Genomic DNA, 21,009 nt, shown 5'->3' on the forward strand with positions numbered 1-21,009 from the left:
AAATTAATAAATATGAGTGGAAATATACATAGAATTGGTGTCCAAGAAAAAGCTCCAAAATCTCATTAAAAATTCAGACTATGTATATAATATGGAAGTATTATAATATGGTTAAAACCAAAAGGAAGTATTGTAATATTATAATACCATATAATAGCTGAGGTTCACTATTATGTTTTTTTTTTACTTTCAAGTTTTGGATATCTGAGAACCTCATTATATATGTTGGTTTCTATGATTTTTCTAAACAATATTACATTGTGTTTTGTTCCTTGTATAAGGAGGACGCACCATCTGATGTAACAAAAACTCATGATTTGTTCTTGTTTCCTTCCGAGCTCATATTAGACCATTGATAAGATTCTAGGTTTATTAATCAGTTTTATTCTTTTATTAATTAGAGAAATAAAATTATAACAATGAATGAATTAATTAATATTTGAAAAACTTTAATGTATAAATATTCTTAGTTTTGACTTTCGAGTTAGATTTTTTGGACTAAATTGAAATTTATATGTATTGTGTATGTATTCCTGCCAAAAAAGTATTTTATATTTGAAAATATATTTCTCTTTCGTGGTCCCTAAACTTCATAATCCTAATTTCATTCCGAGAAATTAAAAATTGTCAGATCGACACCCAGAGGTTAAAATGTTGAAGGCTAATTTTTTGTGTATTGGTCCAGTAATGTTAACCAAGAATTAGTAAACCAATATTTAGGAAAATGGAATCAAACCCAAATACTTATAAGCTAAGTTACAATTATAGAGAAGTGAGTGACACAGTCTAATACATAATTAAGTACAACGTCACATATTACAAAATTATGATGAAAATTTTGTGACCGTAAGACATTAAGTTGAAAATTGTTATTGTACTTACCACTTTCTTTAAAACTAAATGAAACCGTTGTTTAGGCCTTCTGTGATTCTATCTTCTTGTAATGTCTATATCTTTATAGCAAAGAAGATTTAGACTTATTATAAGAAAAAAAGTAAAGAAAGTTTGGAATATAGTAATGGATAAAAATATTACATTACATCACACGTCTTTAGATACAAAAAAAAAATTCTTTCCAAATCCTTGATCTTGGCCACTAAGTAAAATAAATAGAAAAGAACACACTATTAGTTATATTTTATTTTGAACACAGGCATGGAAATTATAACTTGAGAATCAAGGTCGATGTCATTCAAGTTGTCAAGCTCTCAGCTTCCTTCAGTATTTGCAGTTGCTACCTCTGTTCTCCAACTCCGACTGATGTTAGGAGTTTTCAAGGCTCCTAAGACAAATGATGTAGTATAAAAGATTGTCGAACCAGTTCTGAGGGATATCAAAGCACTGAGAATGCAAGTACTCACTTAATCTAAGTGCAACCAATGATTTAGATGAGTTTTAAGCTATGACTAAAACTAAAAAGCAATAACAGAATGATACTTTCTTGACTAAGGGAAAAGAGAACTCATGGGCATAGGGATTAGACCTTGGGTGATCAAGTTTCGAACTAAGGATGACAAATGATCAATCAAACTATCTACCTTAAGCCTACACAATTCTAAGCAAGCTCTATGTCTAGATGAATGCTCATTTGCTAACATATCTCAAACATCAAATGTCTTTGATTGAATAATATGAAAGCAATCATTACTAACAAGTCTATTAGCTATCTTAGCACCTTTAACAACAAATGTCTTTGGCAAAGTATACTAAAAGCCTAGGAGAATTGTCTCAGGCATTTCATCAAACATCTTTCGGGTGGGAAATGCCTATTGATCAACTTTTGAGTGGCCAACTCAGAAGATGAATTAGGAATACTCTACTAGCAAGGAACAAGAATGATCTACACTAAAACATCCTAGAACTAACCTAATCACCCTTAATCTCCCTAACCCATGAATTCAAAATGTGATTACTCACTAATCTCCATGATTCCTCTTAAACCCATATTGGATTTCAGATTAATCATGTAGAGAAATAGATAAGAAATCAACAAGAACACAAGAACATAACAATCAAAATCCAAGAGATGAACTTCTCAAGAGAGTTTTTGTGTATTTCTCAATAGATCAAAAGATAATCTGCCTGGTGGCTACAAAAGATGTTTAAAACATAGGTTTTTCCAAGTGGAAAACGTCCAAAATAAATTGCAAAAAGGTCTTTGAGAAATCATGTTTTTCGGCAGCAAAATAACGCGGAGCGACTTGCAGGTGTCGCTCCGGAAAGTCGCTCCAGGGCCGATTTTTGGTGTCTCCGGGCGAGAGGTCCCGAGCGACTTTGGTGTGTCGCTCCAACGGGTCGCTCTGGATCTCACATTCATTAAGCACAAAACATCAGGTGAATTCTTGCAAATGGTCAGTTGGTCCAAGTCATTTGGTTGGGTAAGGGAAGGCTTTTATTCATGTGAGTCAAGAGGTTCAAAATATATGATTTTAAAGGTGGTTTACTCTCAAAACAAGTAGCCTTGACATTGTACATAATATATCTAAGAAAGGGATCAACTCAAGCATACAATGCTCAATCTCCATTGTTCTACCATTTTCCCAATCATACAATTACTCAATCATTCCCAAATGTCAAACCCAACTCACATCTCTCATCAAAAGATCCTAAGAACTTTAACTTCTTCTCTTTGAAATCTACAAGGGATTTTCCACAACCTCAAAACATTACTTAGCTCCTAACAACTTTGCTAGCCCCCTTTTCTTTTTTTTTTCTTTTCTTTTTATATTTTAATTCGTTTTTTTTTTTTTAGATGGGGGCCAAGACTTTTCATAACTTGAGCTAGAGGTTTTTCTACTTATCCCAATAAGACAATTCACTTAAACACAAAGAGTCATTTCTTTTCCTTTTTCATTGCTCCCAAATCATAATCACAACTCTCACCCCCCACCTATAGCTAGACAATAGAGTGCCCAATCTAGCAAGAATGAAGATCAAGCATTGTTGTTCCCGATACTCTCAACATTATGCACATGTAAGACTTTCCGAAGAAGGCCTCACTCATCAAACAATGAAAGCTTAAAAGAAGGGAAAGGTTTTGGGAGTGGTCTACCACTAGAGTTTGTCAAAATAAGATTGGCATAGAAGCATTAAGTTCGTTCAGTTCAAATAAGGTTGTAGTTGGCTTCAAAGACTGAATTTCAGCAATCAACAAGTTTTAGGAAGAGTCTTCAAGGCTCGAAGCATACAAGTGTTTTTGAGAGGTGCATAAGCTATTCAGGTGCAAAGTAATGTTCTTTACAAGGCATTTCAAATCATTGCTCCCAATGCAAGTAAATGCAACCTATATGCTCTAGACTCTCCTAGAAATGCCAATGATGCAAACTAAATGAATAAATTTTTTTTTATGCAAATATATATGTATAATGCAATGCATGAGACTCAAAATCATCAAAGCAAACGTGATCAAATACTTGGCACCTCCCCCAAACTTAAATGACACAGTCTCTGTGTTGTCAAGGAGAGAGAGATACCCAAAAAGAGAAAGCTAATATGCAAAAACGAAATGGTATATACAAGGGAAAGTTGTGGGTTACCTTCTATGGAGAATGAGTAGAGGGAGCGTCGTCCTCAGGTGGTAACTCTTCAAGGTGCTCATCAGCAAGAGTGTCCATCTCTTCAATGTAGAAGGCTTGCCCGAACACAGTTGGTTTCTTCGTTCTCTCCTTGATGTCAAAGTGGAGAACATGCCCTTTACCCAAATGGAGATCAATCGTGCCCTCTTTCACCTTAAAAATTGCTCCTGCTGTAGCTAAGAATGGCCTTCCAAGAATCAATGGGTCTTGAGCCTCCTCACCCATCTCAAGCACCAAAAAATCTGTAGGTATCTCATATTTTCCAATCTTCACAGGTAGGTCCTCTAAGATGCCCACAGGGTACTTCACTGAACGATCAGCTAACACCAGAGAGAGTTTACACTTCTTGTACTGAGTGAATCCAAGCTTCTTTGCAACAGACAAAGGCATCACGCTCCCAGATCGCAGAGACATTTCTCAAATACCATAGGTCCAAGAGCACAAGGTAGTGTAAAGCATCCTGGATCCTCTAACTTCTCTGGAACATCAAGCCTTTGGATGATGGCACTGCACTCATGGGTAAGAATCATCATGCTTTCCATTTCCTTCTTCTTTGCAGCTACAACATCTTTTAGGAACTTGTTGTATTGAGGAATCAACATGAAAGCATCGATGATGGGCATTGCAACCTGAGCTTCACTCATTTGCTTCTCAAACAAAGCCTTGTACTTCTCTAGCAGCTGCCTCTTGAATCTACCAGGGAATGGTAGTTTGGGTTCATAGGGAGGAGGAACAAAAGAATTCTCACTTGCTGGAGCAAGAACTTCACCGTCTTTCACTGTTTTCTTCGCTTCCCCAACCTTTCCTTTACCCTTGGCTTCCACAATCTTCTCCAAGATTTCATCATTGATTTTCTCATCAACAATCACCACTTCATCATCTAAGTTGATGGCCACCTCTTCACCTAGTTTCTCAGCATCCCTGGTGAGGGTTGTAGGAGGTAACTGCTTACCACTCCTAAGGGTGATAGCTTTGGCCTCCTTGGGGTTTTGGTCAGATTTTCCAGGTAGAGATCCTTGCTGGCGAGTCTGGTGAGTGTTCATGTAAGCAAACTGATTCTCTAAATTCTTGACTATAGAAGTAAGATGTGAGAACTTTTTGTTGAGCTCATTGTAGCTCCCATCAATCTTGGAATGAAGGTTCTTCAACTCATAACCAAAATGCTTCTCACTTCTAGTATGAGACTCCAAGATTTGTTTCAGCAAGGTGTCAGTGCTGCTCTCTTGAGGAGCAGAGGAACCAGATGAGGGGTTTTGTTGAGGTTGATAGCTGCCTTGCTGGCTGATTCGAGGCGGAAACTACTCTGTTGGTTGTTGGGATAGGATTTCTGTTGGTAGTTGTTGTACTGAAAGTTAGGCTCTTTTTTGTACCAGCTACCATTGTTGTTGATGAAACACAGCTCTTCCTGACCTTCCAAACCCTCAACCTCATGGACAACAGGTGGTGTCTCTTGGCTTGGGTTACCAACAAAGTGCAGCTACTCTTGTGTGGCTTTATCAGCAAGGAGGATGTCTATCTTATCGTGTAGAGCTTTCAACTCTTTCCTCGTCTGCTTATCATCTGTTCGACTGCCTCTGTCGTGGTCTCCACTGTAGATTGCATCACTCTTTACCATGTTGTCAACCAGCTCCTCTGCATCTTCCTCAGTTCTCCCCAAGAAGAACCCATTGCTAGCTGTATTCAGTCTGGCCCTGTACTTAGGAAGAGCACCACGGTAGAATGTGCTCAGCAAGCTCTCCTTAGAGAAACCATGGTGTGGGCATTGAGCTTGGTAGCCCTTGAATCTCTCCCACGCTTCGCTGAAGCCTTCCTAGTTCTTCCGTTGAAAGCTGGAAATCTCATTTCTCAACTTAGTAGTTCTTGAAGTAGAGAAGAACTTCTCCAAGAATGCTCTCTTGCAATCATCCCACACTACAAGAAAACACGTCATTTGCAAGGGAAAAATGCATTGCAATTCCGTTGCAAATCGTCATTTGCGAGCTATTTGCGAGGAAACACATTCCCTTGCAAATCCTTAGTCGCAAATTGAATTCGCTTGCAAAACGCTCGCAAATTTGCAACGGAATGACTTTCGTCGCAAATTTGCAACGAAAAAATAATCGTCGCACTTTGCAACGGAAACGACGTCGCTTGCAAAACACGCGCAAATTTGCGAGGAAATGTTTCCATTGCAGATTTGCAACGTAACCTTTTCCTCGCTAATTTGCGAGCGTTTTGTTTTCATCGCAAATTTGCAAGCAATATTTTCGTTGCAAATTTGCAACTGTATTCCTTTCCTCGCAAATTTGCAAGCAATATTTTCGTTGCAAATTTGCAACGGTATTTTGTTTCCTTGCAAATTTGCGTGTTCTTTTCCGTTGCACTTTTGCAAGCGTTTTACGAGTATTTGTTTTTTCTAGCAAAATCTAAAACAATTTTTTTTTAGAAAAAATTATAAAAAAAATTATTAAATTATCGAAAATATTACTGAAATAGAAAAAATTCAAGATTCGATACAAAGAAATACAAACACACAAAGTTTTAACATTCATAACAAAGATAGCAACAAACTAAATAGCATCAGATTCATCATCTCTAGAGTCATGAGACATGCCCTCGGAGTTGTGGGAAGAAGGCACATCTTCGGACTGAAGAATGTTCGCCAAGGTAGAATCTTTGGTAGCTAGATAACGAACAGCAGCACTCAGCCTCCCGATTTCATTTCCCTGGCTCTGAATCACAAGAGCTTGTTCCTTGATGATCTTCTTCAAAGACTGGTCCTTAGAACTGCTAGAAGAGGGAAAAGATGCAGAAACGGATCCTACAGATTGATTTAGAGAACCCACTCCATAAATTCGTCCCTTTTTGCGGGGAGCAAGCTACATAATAAAATCAGAGATCAATATCAAAGAAGACTTAAAAAAAATTGAGATTGACAGCAATAAAAAATTACCTCACAATAAATCTTGTTCTTTTCTGCTGGAGTGAGACCAACAGAACCGGTGCTCTCGGGATCAGCACTAGCTGCCTGAGATAACTCCTGAAATTTAGTTGTCACGTCATTGTAGAGCTGCTCAGATTTGCCGTCAACGAAAGACCCATCCGGCTTTCGTTTAGTGATCTCGAGAACCCCAAGCAAATCAGGAATAGACTCTCCTGTTTCTTCAGCCTAAAATTAAAAAGATTAAGTCAAATCATTAAAAATTGAGATCACAACTTAAGAGATAATAGGCAACTTCACATCGCAACTTAAATGAACCCAGAAAAAAAAAGGGTGAACTTACAATAATTCGCGCACGGGCCTTGTAAGAAGTCTGACCTGAACGATGCTTAGACGGCCCATGTCCATCGGGGTCAGAGTAACGGGCTGCCCGACTATTGCAACTCCGGACTTCAGTGCCTGGATCTAGCCAATAAGTGACGAGACCAGCCCAAACATTTGGGTCAAACCAAACAGGCATAGCTGCATCACCTTTTACCCGCCACACTTTCTTCCACCGACAAACTTGGCGATTCATTTGGACTTTCAATTTGGCCTCGAAAGAATCGCGAACCAGGCTAGTGAAACCAGAATCCCAATGATACATTTGCTGACATAAAAAAAAATTAATAGACATTAGTAGTGAACATAAAAAGATTATTTTACAGAATTTTAAACTTTGAAAAAATTAAATGAATTACCGCAAAGGATTCAAACCAACGTCTCACGACATTCCCAGGGGTTTGCTTCCAACTAGCATGCGGTTCTTTGAAATCTCTTTCAAAGATTTGACGAACCGATGCAGCAACGCTCCCATCTTCATCAAACCTATCACAGAAAATTAAAGGCAATTGAGAGAATTAAATTATAAAAGTGAAAATATTATAATTAATTACAATGAAATATAATTAAAAAAAACTTACCAAACCGTATTTGGAGGGCGATTTGGATGCAGGTGAGGAAGAAGATGATGTCCAGGACTAGCCAGAATCATATTGATTGCCGCTAAATCTTCCAACGTCATTGCGGCAGCATTGGGAGCTGGAGGTGGAGGAGCTTGAGCAGGAGCGGAAGCTGGAGGAGCTTGAGAGGGAGCGGGAGCTGGAGGAGCTTGAGAGGGAGCGGGAGCTGGAGGAGCAGGAGCAGGAGGGGAAGCTTGAGCGGGAGCTGGAGGGGAAGGTTGTGTCTGGCTGTTAGGTACAGCCGAGCTCTCAGCCATCTGAGAATTAGAAGAACTTCCCGGATTGCTACGACGGGATGAACTCTTCTTACTGCCATAACTCTTCCTACTACCAGCAGACAGATATCGGGTATAATCATTTCCTGACATCTGCAAAAAAATAAATATAAAGATTAATACAATAATTTAAAATTTTTAGTAACTGTAATTAATCAAAAAAATTAAATTCTAACAAGGACAGAATCAACACAAAAAAACAATAACCTAAAGTGATAACCAAAAACCACAAAAATACTTAGCATAACACTAAATAATCAAACCCTAACCACAGAATCATAATGTAAATAATTCAAACCCTAACCACAGAATCATAACCTAAAAAATTGAAAACCCTAACTACAGAATCATCATCACAAATCCATAACCTAAACTATAATTAAAACCTAAAAAAATAATAATGAAGTCAGATAGAGCAACCTTGAGGAGAGAGATCCGGCAAGGCTGAGGCGAAGATCCGGCGAGGCAGCGGTGAGAAGAAGAGGCGGAGAGAGAGAATACACGGCGAGGGAGAGGCGGAGGAGAGAGGGCACGGCAAGGGAGAGGCGGGGAGGAGCGACCACGGGGAGAAGGAGAGGCGGGGAGAGGCGGGGAGCGGCAGAGAGAGAGAATACACGGCGAGGGAGAGGCGGAGGAGAGAGGACACGGCAAGGGAGAGGCGGAGGGGAGAGACCACGGGAAGAAGGAGAGCCTGGGAGAGGGCGGAGAGAGGCGGGACACGGCGAGGGAGAGGGCGGAGAGAGGCGGGACACGGCGAGGGAGAGGCGGAGAGGAGAGACCACAGGGAGAAAGAGAGGAGAGGCGGGAGACAGAGAGGAGATCGGATCAGAGAGGTTTTCTTTTTATTTTTTCTTTGACGGCAGAGTGAAATGGAGAGGAAAGGTTAAGTGTGTTTATATATTAACCTAATTTCCGTCACAAAATCCTTGCAATTTGCAAGTGAATTGCAACGGTTATCCCTTGCAAAATTGCAAGTGTTTTGCGAGAGACTTATCGTGTTTCATCGCAAATCCGTTGCAAAATCTTTTTTTAATGTCTTTAGGTTTCGTTTGAGGTTTAGACAGGGGTTTCGAAGTGTTCTCGCAAGTTCCTTGCAATATTGCGAGGCTTTTGCGATGAAACCCTTGCAAATCCCTTGCAAAAAGTTTAATTTAGTGGGTTTTAGGGATTCATTTAAAGTTTGGCAAGTGTTCCGGAGAGTTTAACGCATATCCTATATTCTGATATTGAAAATTGTTAACGGAAATACTATATCTAATTTTTTTTATCAGATATTGTTAACGTATTTTGTAAATTTAGTTTCGATATTGAGTGTTTCAAATGTTAATGGTATATGTTTTCCATAATATTAGTTCAAATCTCCGAAATTGGGATTTTATAGATTTACTCTTTTATATACTTTCTCGATTAAATCTATAAAATTATTTGTCGTACTACATTTAAAATGTCTAATGTTTCTATTAAGAGTGTTATATAACACTAAAAAGTTGATGAAACCAAAAAAAGCTAACACCGTTGCAAAACCGTTGCAAATTGCAACGACATTGCGAGCAAATAAGTGCGTACCGTTGCAAAGTCGTTGCAAATTGCAATGCTATTGCGAGGACTCACTTTCACACCATTGCAAAACCGTTGCAATAACTATATCTATCTTTTTTGTATCGGATTATTATTAACGTATTTCGTAAGTTTAGTTTTGATATTAAGTGTTTCCAATGTTAATGGTATATGTTTTCCGTATCATTAGTTCAAATCTCCGAAATTGGGATTTTATATACTTTCTCAAGTAAATCTATTAAATTATTTGTCCTACTCTACATTTAAAATGTCTAATGTTTCTATTAAAAGTGTTATATAACACTAAAAATTTGATGAAACCCTAAAAAGCTAAAACCGTTGCAAAACCGTTGCAAATTGCAACGACCTTGCGAGCAAATAAGTGCGTACCGTTGCAAATTGCAATGCTATTGCGAGGACTCACTTTCACACCGTTGCAAAACCGTTGCAAAAAGTATATCTATTTTTTTTTGTATCGGATTATTGTTAACGTATTTCATAAGTTTAGTTTTGATATTAAGTGTTTCCAATGTTTATGGTATATGTTTTCCGTATCATTAATTCAAATCTCCGAAATTGGAATTTTATATACTTTCTCAAGTAAATCTATTAAATTATTTGTCGTACTACATTTAAAATATCTAATGTTTCTATTAAAAGTGTTATATAACACTAAAAGGTTGATGAAACCCTACAAAGCTAAAACCGTTGCACATTGCAACGACCTTGCGAGCAAATAAGTGGATACCGTTGCAAAGTCGTTGCAAATTGCAGTGCAATTGCGAGGACTCACTTTCATACCATTGCAAAACCGTTGCACATTTGCGAGCACTTTGCGAGATTTTATGTTTTTTCTTGCATTTCGCTCGCAATTCCGTTGCAAAATCATATTCTAAAGAAAAAAAATATATAAGAAATTACAGCATACATGCGACATTTTATTTAATCAGACTCATTTCCAGATACATTTTCACTATCACTAGTTTCAGCCTCATCGTTTGTGGTGTCATCTTCCTCAGTTTCAGCATCAAACTCATCTTCTTCCGAAACAGACCCTTCTGTGGAATCATCAACAATGACTTCTACTTCTTGGTTGTTTGGATCAATGTGTATGATATTCTCTGTTGATTCAGTTGGGACGGACATTTCAACAACTCTTTCGCCCTGCATTGCGACATCTTCAATTTCTCCGACAAATATACGTCCACGCGGATTCACTTTAATCACTGATAACCACATTTCACGTCTTTCTCTAATCCTAGGATATCGAAGAAAACACACTTGATCTGCTTGTGATGCAAGGCAATAGGGTTCGAATTTTGCATAGCTTCTATTTGCATTGACATCGATCACCCCAAGGTTATTTGTTCGGACTCCTCGGCTATTCGCTGGATCATAACAATCACACTTAAATAATACGCATTTTAAGTTGATGGTTCCCGGATAAGTGATTTCTATGATCTGTTGCAATACACCGTAGAAGTCAGTTTCACCTTGGACTTGGATTCCAAAATTTGCCGTTGATCTCTTCGAGCCGTGTGTGAAAGTATGAAAAGTGTATCCACGAGTAAAGTACATTGGAGCAGTAGTGATCTTAGCAACCGGTTCGTCAACAAATTCATACAACCATCGTGGAATTGGTTTGTCATGACATCCATTTTTCACCTGCTCAAAATATATAAATATTTTAAATAATTTATCTTAATATTTAAAAGACTAAAGGTTGTACGTACATAGTATTGTAACCACCCAGGATAATCTCGTTCGTTCAACTGCTCATAATCCTTTTCTTCTAAATCAGGATAGTGTTCTCGAATTTGTAAGTTGAATATACTGCAAATAAGAATGGTTATTTGTTAGACGTATATGTAGATATAAAACCAAAGTAACCAACAACATATATATATATATATGTTCAATTTGTATAAGTACCTTTCAAACTCATGCAAGTAGTCAATGTTTCGCATAATATAAACATGAGCCGCACGAGCATGTGCATGATCTTCCCACCAAACTTCTTTCATTTTGCCACCAAGTCTTCCAATCTGACAAAATATGTCAGGAATGTCTTTAACAAGATATGAAGGTGCAACTCCTCCATCGTCGTATCGTCTAGGAGCGGTCTTCTTCGTTATAACGGTTGGGCTAAAGTAGGAGGATGTGAAGTGTGAAGTTTCCACCGTAAGACTTCCTGCAACTATCGAACCCTCGACTCTGGCAAGATTTTTGGCAAACTTTTGGAGAAATCCCATGAATCTTTCAAATACATACATCCATCGGAATTGTACAGGACCCCCAAGAGCCGCTTCAAGAGGTAGATGAATCATGAGATGTACCATAACGTCAAATAGAGATGGGGGGAAGACTTTCTCCAGATTGCAAAGCAAAACAGGAATATTCTTGGCTAACAAATCGATCCCATCCTTTGTTAATGTTCGGGTGCATAGATCCCTGAAAAATGCTCCAATTCCTACAAATTCATCATCAAACAAAAATATTATTTCAATTAACACATACAATAAATTTATATACAATTTTAAAAGTCACTTTTATTACCCGCTATTGCTTCATGGACGTGTTTTAGTAATAGCTCCGTCATTGCGAATGGTAGGAGTCGTTGCATGAAAACGTGACAATCGTGACTCTTCATACCAGAAAATTTTTGTCCATTCTCGATGCATCTTGAGAATTTTGACACATAACCATCTGGGAATTTCACATCTGAATTTACCCATTCGAACAACTTTTGCTTTGCCAACCCAGACAATCTAAAATCTGGAACTGGTAATTTTCCTTCTCTTGTCACATGCAGCTCTGGTCTTGCACATAAATCCGGCAAATCTAACCTCGATTTCAAATTATCTTTACTCTTTCCCTTCACATTCAAAAGAGTGTTCATGATACTCTCAAAAACATTCTTCTCTATGTGCATCACATCAAGATTGTGCCTTAAGAGATGATCTTTCCAATATGGAAGTTGCCAAAATATGCTCTTCTTATGCCAATTATGAGATGTCGTATACCCGTCTGGCATGTTAGCTGGAATGTGCCAATTTCCCCCAACTTTACATGTCTCGTTAGCACCATAATAGTCAATTTCCTCTAACAAAGATGCTCCTGATTGCATTATTGGGGGAGGAGCATGGACCACCTTGTTTTTCCTAAACAATTTCTTGTTCTTACGATATGTATGATGCGGCGGAAGAAACCTACGGTGACAATCAAACCAACATGACTTCCTCCCATTTTTCAGCTGAAAAGCATCTGTCTTCTCCATACAATATGGACATGATAATCTTCCATGTGTGGTCCAACCCGATAACATTCCATATGCGGGGAAGTCACTTATGGTCCACATAAGCACTGCACGCATATTGAAGTTCTGCTGCTGCGAATAATCCCATGTCTCCTCGCCAAAATGCCACAACAGCTTCAGCTCATGGATCAAAGGTTGCAAAAATACATCAAGTGCTCGCTTTGGATGTTTTGGACCAGGCACTAGAATACTCAAGAACAAAAATTCTCTTTGCATGCACATATCCGGAGGGAGATTGTATGGCGTCAAGATGACAGGCCATAAAGAGTATTGCCTTCCAGACATACCAAATGGACTAAATCCATCCGTGCATAGACCAAGATAAACGTTTCTACACTCACTCGCAAAGTCGGGATATACGGTTTGAAAGTGTTTCCATGCCTTAGCATCTGAGGGATGTGTAATCTCGCCATCTTTCACCGAATGTTGGGCATGCCATCTCATCCACGCGGCTGTCCTTTCTGAGTGATATAAACGCTTCAATCTATCTGTGATCGGTAAGTACCACATACGTTTGTAAGGCACACGATTCCTTCCTGTGGTTTCTTGATATCTTGGCTTTTTACAAAATCGGCATCCCTCCAGATTTTCATCATCTTTCCAGAAAATCATGCAGTTGTCAACGCACACATCAATTGTTTCAGATGGTAGACCAAGACCCGCAACTAGCTTCTGAATTTCATAAAAATTATCGGCAGCAAGATTACCTTCCGGTAAATACTCATTAATGAGTTGAGCCCACGAATCCATGCACTTCTCATTTAGAGAATGATCACTTTTAATTGTCATCATCCTAGATGCTAGTGATAATCTAGAAAGCCCTTCTCTACATCCTTCGTAGATAGGTTCATTGGCAGCATCTAACATATTATAAAACCTTTGTGCGTCTATGTTAGGTTCTTCCCTACTACTATCAGGAATAGCAGCTTCATGCAATGCATCTGTAACCATATTGTGATATCTATTTCCAAGTTGCTCATACCTATCCCCCGCATTATTTTCAAACATATTTTGCTCATACCCATCACCCGCATTATTTCCAAACATATTTGACTCACGAGGATCATAATAATTAGCATTATAACTTGGTAGTTCAAATCCCTGACCCGTACTACTACTTGATGCACCTTCCCCATGCAAAAACCATAAGTAGTACTGTGGTCTAAATCCTCTATTATATAGATGCTTCTTCACAATATCAATTTCTAAATATGGTTCGTTCTTGCATTTTACACAGGGACAGAATATTTTACCATTTTCCCTTGCAAATGGTTGGTTAGTTGCCTGTTGTAAGAAACCCCGTAGCCCCGCCCGATATTCTCTCGTCACTTCACCGGTATCCGGATCTCTATGATTGTACATCCATGCCCGTAACGCATATATATCATTTCTGGACGCCATTTTTCTCTCAATTTTTTTTTTCTTTTTTCTTTCTTAATATATTTTTCTCTCAACTCTTTTTTTTTAAAAAAAAAAATTCCTTCTTTGCACAACTTTTTTTTCGTTTTTTTTCTTCTATGTTTTACTAACTGATCACAGCTGCTATATATAGACATTTAAAAGATAATTGCAAGGTTTTTGCAAGGGATTTGCGAGTGAATTGCAACAGATATTGCAACGGTTTTGCAATGCTTAACAAATTTGCAAGGGATTAGCGAGGGAATTCTAACAACTTTGCAAGGGATTAGCGTGGGCATTCTTTCCCTTGCAAAAATTAGTTACACATATAGAAAACGTGTATCACCAACTTATCCGTTTTGCGACGGAATTTGCGAGGTTAATAAATTAGTTACACGAAAAAAAAACGTGTATTATAAAACCTATCTGTTTTGCAACGAAATTGCAAGGAGAATAATTTGAAATGCACTTCGAATGCAAAATCCTCGCAAATTTGCAACGGTTTTGCGACAAGACTTTTCATCGCAAATTTGCGTCGGCTTTGCGTCGGTTTGTCATATTTCCCTCGCAAACTGGTCGCAAATTTGCGAGGAACTTATTTCGTTGCAAATTTGCAAGCGTTTTGCGAGGGTATTGTTTCTCGTCGCTATTCACTCGTAGTTCCGTTGCAATTTTGCGAGGGAATATTTCTGTTGCAAATTTATGTTGCAATAGGCATGTTTTCTTGTAGTGCCAAGTGGTGATAGAGTCGGTGGGTAGAGACTTCTCCCACTGACGTGCCTTATCCCCCAAAGAGAAAGGGAATAGCTTGAGCTTTAAGGCATCTTCGGACACACCATTGGTTTTTGACAACCCACAGTAGCTGTCGAACTTGTCCAAGTGATCAAATGGGTCCTCTAGAGCTAAGCCATGATACTTGTTATTCCCGATCACGTTGAGGAGTCCTGACTTGACCTCAAAGTTGTTGGCTGCCACAGCCGGTGCACGGATTCCTAGTCTATGACCATGAATGTTGGGCCGGTCATAAGTACCAATGGGTCGAGCTGCCCGCGGTTGGTGTTCTGCCCCTGGCGGTGGATCTGCCATATCAATATCCAATCTCTGCAAGTGGTCTTGTTGTTCTTCTTCTCTTCTAGCTCTAGCACACTCCCTCTCGAAAGCTCTGATGTCTGCTACTATTGGAACTAGGTTTGATGGACCTCTGCTCCTCAAGTTCATACACCTGAAAGTGAAAGGTAGGTGAAGAAGAAGAATCAGTAACAAAACAAAATTAAAATGACTTAGTCTCAAACAAGTGACTAAATCCCAATGTTTAAATCTACTCAAAATTTGGCAACAGCGCCAATTTGATGTTAGGAGTTTTCAAGGCCCCTAAAACAAATGTTGTAGTATAGTGATTGTCGAACCAGTTCTGAGGGATATCAAAGCACTGAGAATGCAAGTACTCACTTAATCTAAGTGCAACCAATGATTTAGATGAGTTTTAAGCTATGACTAAAACTAAAAAGCAATAACAGAATGATACTTTCTTGACTAAGGGAAAAGAGAACTCATGGGCATAGGGATTAGACCTTGGGTGATCAAGTTTCGAACTAAGGATGACAAATGATCAATCAAACTATCTACCTTAAGCCTAGACACAATTCTAAGCAAGCTCTATGTCTAGATGAATGCTCATTTGCTAACATATCTCAAACATCAAATGTCTTTGGTTGAATAATATGAAAACAATCATTACTAACAAGTCTATTAGCTATCTTAGCACCTTTAACAACAAATGTCTTTGGCAAAGTATATTAAAAGCCTAGGAGAATTGTCTCAGGCATTTCATCAAACACCTTTCGGGTGGGAAATGTCTATTGATCAACTTTTGAGTGGCCAACTGAGAAGATGCATTAGGAATACTCTACTAGTAAGGAACAAGAATGATCTACACTAAAACATCCTAGAACTAACCTAAAAACCCTTAATCTCCCTAACCCATGAATTCAAAAGGTGATTACTCACTAATCTCCATGATTCCTCTTAAACCCATATTGGATTTCAAATTAATCATGTAGAGAAATAGATAAGAAATCAACAAGAACACAAGAACATAACAATCAAAATCCAAGAGATGAACTTCTCAAGAGAGTTTTTGTGTATTTCTCAATAGATCAAAAGATAATCTGCCTGGTGGCTACAAAAGATGTTTAAAACATAGGTTTTTCCAAATGCAAGACGTCCAAAATAAATTGCAAAAAGGTCCTTGAGAAATCATGAATTTCGGCAGCAAAATAACGCGGAGCGACTTGCAGGTGTCGCTCCGGAAAGTCGCTCCAGGGCCGATTTTTGGTGTCTCCGGGCGAGAGGTCCCGAGCGACTTTGGTGTGTCGCTCCAACGGGTCGCTCTGGATCGGGAGCGACCTTGGTAGGTCGCTCTGAGAGGTCGCTCCAGGGTCATCTAAGACTGTTCGGAGTAACGAGAATGCGAGCGACTTCATGGCATCGCTTTAGGAAGGTCGCTCTGAGAAGTGAGACACAGCGACTTCGTGATGTCGCTCCGGGAGGTTGCTCCCATGCTCGGTTCGTCCAATGGTCACCTTTTCACCTCTTTTGAGCTCTAAATGCACTCGAATGTCTCCAATAACCTCATGTGGTACTCCAGTACCTAATAGAGACTCATGTATGCAAAATGCAACATAAATATGGCTAAATCCTAGTCTATATGATCAAAATGCACATGGACGAATGAATAAGATAATGGAAATATGCAAGATATCACCGACCACACTGTACATGTAAACGAAGAGTAGCAGAAATGGCAAAGAAGCTGCAGAAATGTTTCAGCTTGTCTATTTTTGGTAGGCCCATAAATCTGTTTGGTAAATGATGGAAGTGCTAATGAGAAGTTGAGATGAAGCTTAGAAAACCTATTCCGCCACACCTTTAAAGCTATATCACCTGGTGACATTTCTGATCATGTACCCATGCGCTAATCTTGCTACCTTGTTACATCTGGCTACCTTCTCTGCAAGTAGTTAATATAGAAGCGTTAAAAAGCAAGAAACTGTCGTTTGAAGCTAATAAAAATAAACTCTTTTAACTTCCAAAAATATATTTTGAAGCCTTTTTGTAGTATATGTAGTTAAATGCATATTAGCTTTCAAATTTTGTAGAGAAAAACACATGGGAAAAGTAAAAATGTAAAGACTTATGTCGGTTATGCGTGCATCAGGGCCTGGCCCCTGTGACCATAATCATGTTATTTTGATCAACCTCAAATACATGATGTTAAGGGAAAAGGTGAATCAATAATATAATCTTAAGTCAATTACAGTGTCTAGTGGGCATGAATTGACATTTGCGATGAAAATGATATGCGGAGCAACACTCAATAGGAGAAAAATAAATAAACACATAAACTTATTGAATTTATTGGTGAAATGGTCATAGTAAGGGTTAAAAGAATGTTCCCGACGGTAAGAAACCAAGAGTAAACCAGAGCGTATTTTTATCATTCATATTCATGAACAATGGATACTTGTAAAAACAACGGAAAAAGAGTTCAAACTTCAGTGTTTTCTCTATGTGATCAACATGTTGGACTACTAAATTTCAACCCAATGTTGATGGATTATAACATATTGACATCAAAGAAAATGATCAACTAATATGCAACTTTTTAAAATGCAGAAGAGTGTTGATCAAATTACCTCCATAGTCTTTTGTACACTGGATCAACATAAGAGTTCAGAAGCACAAACAGAAGAACATGAATCCTGGAAAAAAAAAGAACTCCTGAACACTTGCAAAAACCAGGACACATCAATTGCACTATCATATACTTATACTCTCCCTCAGATCTGCATTTCTTTTCTAATAAATTAACCAAATCAAACAATTAATTTAAATGATAAGCTCAGCTATTTAGCATTCGAACAGTAAGCATCATTTTATTGGCGAATGATAAATAGGACATATGAATATGTATGCTAAACGTATAGATCAGCAGAAGAACAGCTGAAGATGTTTATATAGCGGTAAGGGAGTTCATGATCAACACCATGAACTAATGGAAACGCATATTCAGCTCCATACATCACAATCAATCCTTTATCTACTGAATCATTTATCAAGAGTTGAGGCGATGGATTTTCAGGACGCAAACCTTTTGAATAAAAAAGGAGCATGTCCAATCCCATCAGTTATCCTCCCCCCCCCCCCCCCCCGCCCCGGTTTTCCCAGAATCGCAGAAGACGCGAGGACCGTACCGGAACAATGACTGGTGCTAACATCAGAAAAAAGGTCTGGTAAGCCACCATTGTTGCAGTTTGTGTTGTAAGAAAGTTTAGTAAAAGATATATGAACAGAGGATGAGATCGATGAGAGAAACACTGACCTATTTATACTCGCAGGTCCACCGACTCAACCAACCAAGCTAAGCTTGCATTCAAAGCCACGATAACTCCGACCGTTTCAGATTCAGTGTGAGTTCAGAGGTCGCCGCTGAGCAGAGAACAGAGATGAACACGATTAGGGTTTAATTTGTTGGGCTATCGGGCTTTAGACCATAAAACTGTCGAAATATTAGTGTCATCAGAAGCCCAAATCAAGCAACGAACAAAATTAATGAAACAACACGGATTGCATGGACACGTGTCGCAATAATATGAACTGACTTATCTAGCTGGCATCATATGTGGCTTCATGAGAGTGAAGCAAACAATCTTTTATAATAATAATAATAATATATATATATATATATATATATATATTCAAGGTCAAACATTCACAAGAATAACATTATAAGAAGTGTTGAACATATATATAGAGATAAGCATAAGCATAAGCATAATGCATGTATGCGTAGTATGTTTATTTTCTTTGTGAAACACATTACCTTGGTGTGATCCTCAGAAAGTGATCTCATCCTTGTGGTAACATTATAAGAAGTGTTGAACATATATATAGAGATAAGCATAATCATACACGTTTTTTTATGGGAAAAATGTTAAATAAATCCTCAGCTTTTTCATTTGGACCATTATAATCCTCAGGTTCCTAACTGACCATAAAAACCTCAAACTTTTTGTCGATTGGATCAATTTAAACCTGGCTTTAAGTTCACTAACAAAGCGTCTAAACGCAGTTAATTTTCGTCGTTAACCAAAACGACGTCTTCTTCTCCTCAATTAAAAAACACATCTTCCTCATTATCTCTCAAAATCGATTTGGGGGTTTTCTCAATTAAGAACCCTAATTTCACGATTTCGCCAGAAAGAAGAAGAGAGAAGATGGGTAATGAAAAGAACAAGAAGTCTCGACAAGGGAAACTCGGTGGTGCCAGTTCTGTAGCGAAAAGAAAAGGTGGAGTCGACGACGAAGCTGATGTACGTAAGAAGAAAAAAAAGCAAAACAGATGTACTCGACAGGGAAGAAGAAGGAGAAATCAGCGAGGATGACTGTGGTATTGTCGGTGACGACGAAGCTGATGAAGCCCCAGACAACGAAGAACTCCCAAACAACGAAGAAGTCCCTGATGAAGCAAACGGTCATGGTGGTATCGAGGAAGAAACTGGTCGCGATTTGACTGTCTTCTTCGGAGAAGTAGCGAGGAATGATGATTGTGAGAATGATGAAGATAGTGGGGACGAATGGTATTGGGAGCATGAAAAAGAAGTTCCGGATCCTCTATCATCAGATGATGAAAATGAAGAACAATCGATTCCCAGTTTAGCCTACAGAGAAGATGTGGATCCAGAGGCAATGCTTGGGCTGGGAAACACTTTCTCCACTACTGAAGAATTCAAGCATACCCTTCTCAGGTATACATTAAAAACCCGACGCAACATCAAGCTTTACTGGTCCACTGCTTTGAAGTTAGGTGCGAAGTGTGAAGATGGCTCGTGTCCCTGGAGGGTGTATTGTTCTTATGAGAAGAGCAAACAGAAGCTGATGATCAAATGTTATGTGAATGAGCACAAGTGTGAGATAACAGGACACTCAAAGTTTTTGAAGTGTTCTACTATAGCAATGCTGTTCGCTGAGAGGCTGAGGTTGAATCCCAAAATCACCAAGCATGAAATTGCTTCTGAGATCCAGAGAGAGTATAGGATGTTTGTGAGTGTGGAAGCTTGTGGGAATGCGAAGACAAAGGTTATGAAAGAAAGAAAAGCAAGCCACGAAGAACACTTCAACAAGATATGGGATTATCAAGCTGAGATTTTTCGAACCAACCCTGGCACTACAGTGGATATCGAAACCATCCCTGGACCGACAGTAGGAAGTAAACAGAGGTTTTTTCCGGCTATATGTTTGCTTTCATGCGCAGAAGGAGACTTGGAAGACTTCTTGTAGGCCAATAATGGGTTTAGATGGAGCATTTCTAAAGTGGGACATAAAGGGTCATCTCTTGGCTGCTGTAGGACGTGATGGAGACAATCGGATTGTTCCGATTGCATGGGCAGTAGTAGAAGTGGAGAATGACACGAATTGGGACTGGTTTGTGAGACACCTCGCAAATGACTTGGGCTTAAAGGATGGCAAATGTTATGCTATATTGTCTGACAAACAAAAGGTAAACGTCTGATCTTGATTTTTTTAAAGCTTTTAGTGCTTAAATCATTACTGTATCTTAGTGTTTTTAACTGTCTCATGCTTGTAATTGGCAGGGTTTAGTGAAAGCAGTCCACACCATTCTTCCAGAGGTTGAGCATAGACAGTGTTGTAGACACATTTTCGATAATTGGAAGAAGAGCAGCCATGACATGCAGCTACAAAGACTCTTCTGGCGAATAGCAAGGAGTTATACTATTGGAGATTATAAAATGTGGAGTGAGAGGCTGAAAGAGTACAATCCAGGCGCCTATGCTACTCTTCAAGTCACCAAACCAGAAACTTGGTCCAGAGCATATTTCAAATTAGGGACCTTGTGCAACGATAATCTCAATAACCTAAGTGAGTCCTTCAACAGAACCATCTGTGA

General features: G+C 38.7%; 1 protein-coding gene, 1 long non-coding RNA gene and 1 other non-coding gene across 3 annotated transcripts; 1 reads left to right on the top strand and 2 right to left on the bottom strand.

The window, feature by feature from the left end:
* Positions 1–5,320: 5,320 nt before the first annotated feature.
* LOC125589364 lies at positions 5,321–5,427 on the top strand. Its single transcript, XR_007325553.1, has one exon. It is a non-coding gene; the product is annotated as a small nucleolar RNA R71 (small nucleolar RNA).
* Positions 5,428–10,213: 4,786 nt separating this feature from the next.
* LOC125588780 lies at positions 10,214–14,974 on the bottom strand. The gene is made up of 4 exons (XM_048760560.1): positions 11,885–14,974; positions 11,261–11,798; positions 11,062–11,161; positions 10,214–10,993 (listed from the first exon to the last, which is right to left on the bottom strand). Exons 1-4 carry the CDS (start codon positions 14,043–14,045, stop codon positions 10,271–10,273), a joined length of 3,522 nt encoding a protein of 1,173 aa, XP_048616517.1. The 5' UTR covers positions 14,046–14,974; the 3' UTR covers positions 10,214–10,270.
* Positions 14,975–16,759: 1,785 nt separating this feature from the next.
* LOC125588781 lies at positions 16,760–18,235 on the bottom strand. Its single transcript, XR_007324927.1, has 2 exons — positions 17,738–18,235; positions 16,760–17,052 (listed from the first exon to the last, which is right to left on the bottom strand). It is a non-coding gene; the product is annotated as an uncharacterized LOC125588781 (long non-coding RNA).
* Positions 18,236–21,009: the final 2,774 nt, after the last annotated feature.

This window comes from Brassica napus, chromosome C6 (assembly GCF_020379485.1).
Source record: "Brassica napus cultivar Da-Ae chromosome C6, Da-Ae, whole genome shotgun sequence".
Classification (NCBI taxonomy): Eukaryota; Viridiplantae; Streptophyta; class Magnoliopsida; order Brassicales; family Brassicaceae; genus Brassica; species Brassica napus.

Bases quoted from the DNA above. Each gene is read 5' to 3' on its own strand.
- LOC125588780 (XM_048760560.1), bottom strand. From the start codon at position 14,045: ATGGCGTCCAGAAATGATATATATGCGTTACGGGCATGGATGTACAAT. The intron at 11,162-11,260 runs GTACTTATACAA...TCTTATTTGCAG, and splicing joins TACTTGCATGAGTTTGAAAG to TATATTCAACTTACAAATTC. The intron at 10,994-11,061 runs GTACGTACAACC...TATTTTGAGCAG, and splicing joins CTGGGTGGTTACAATACTAT to GTGAAAAATGGATGTCATGA.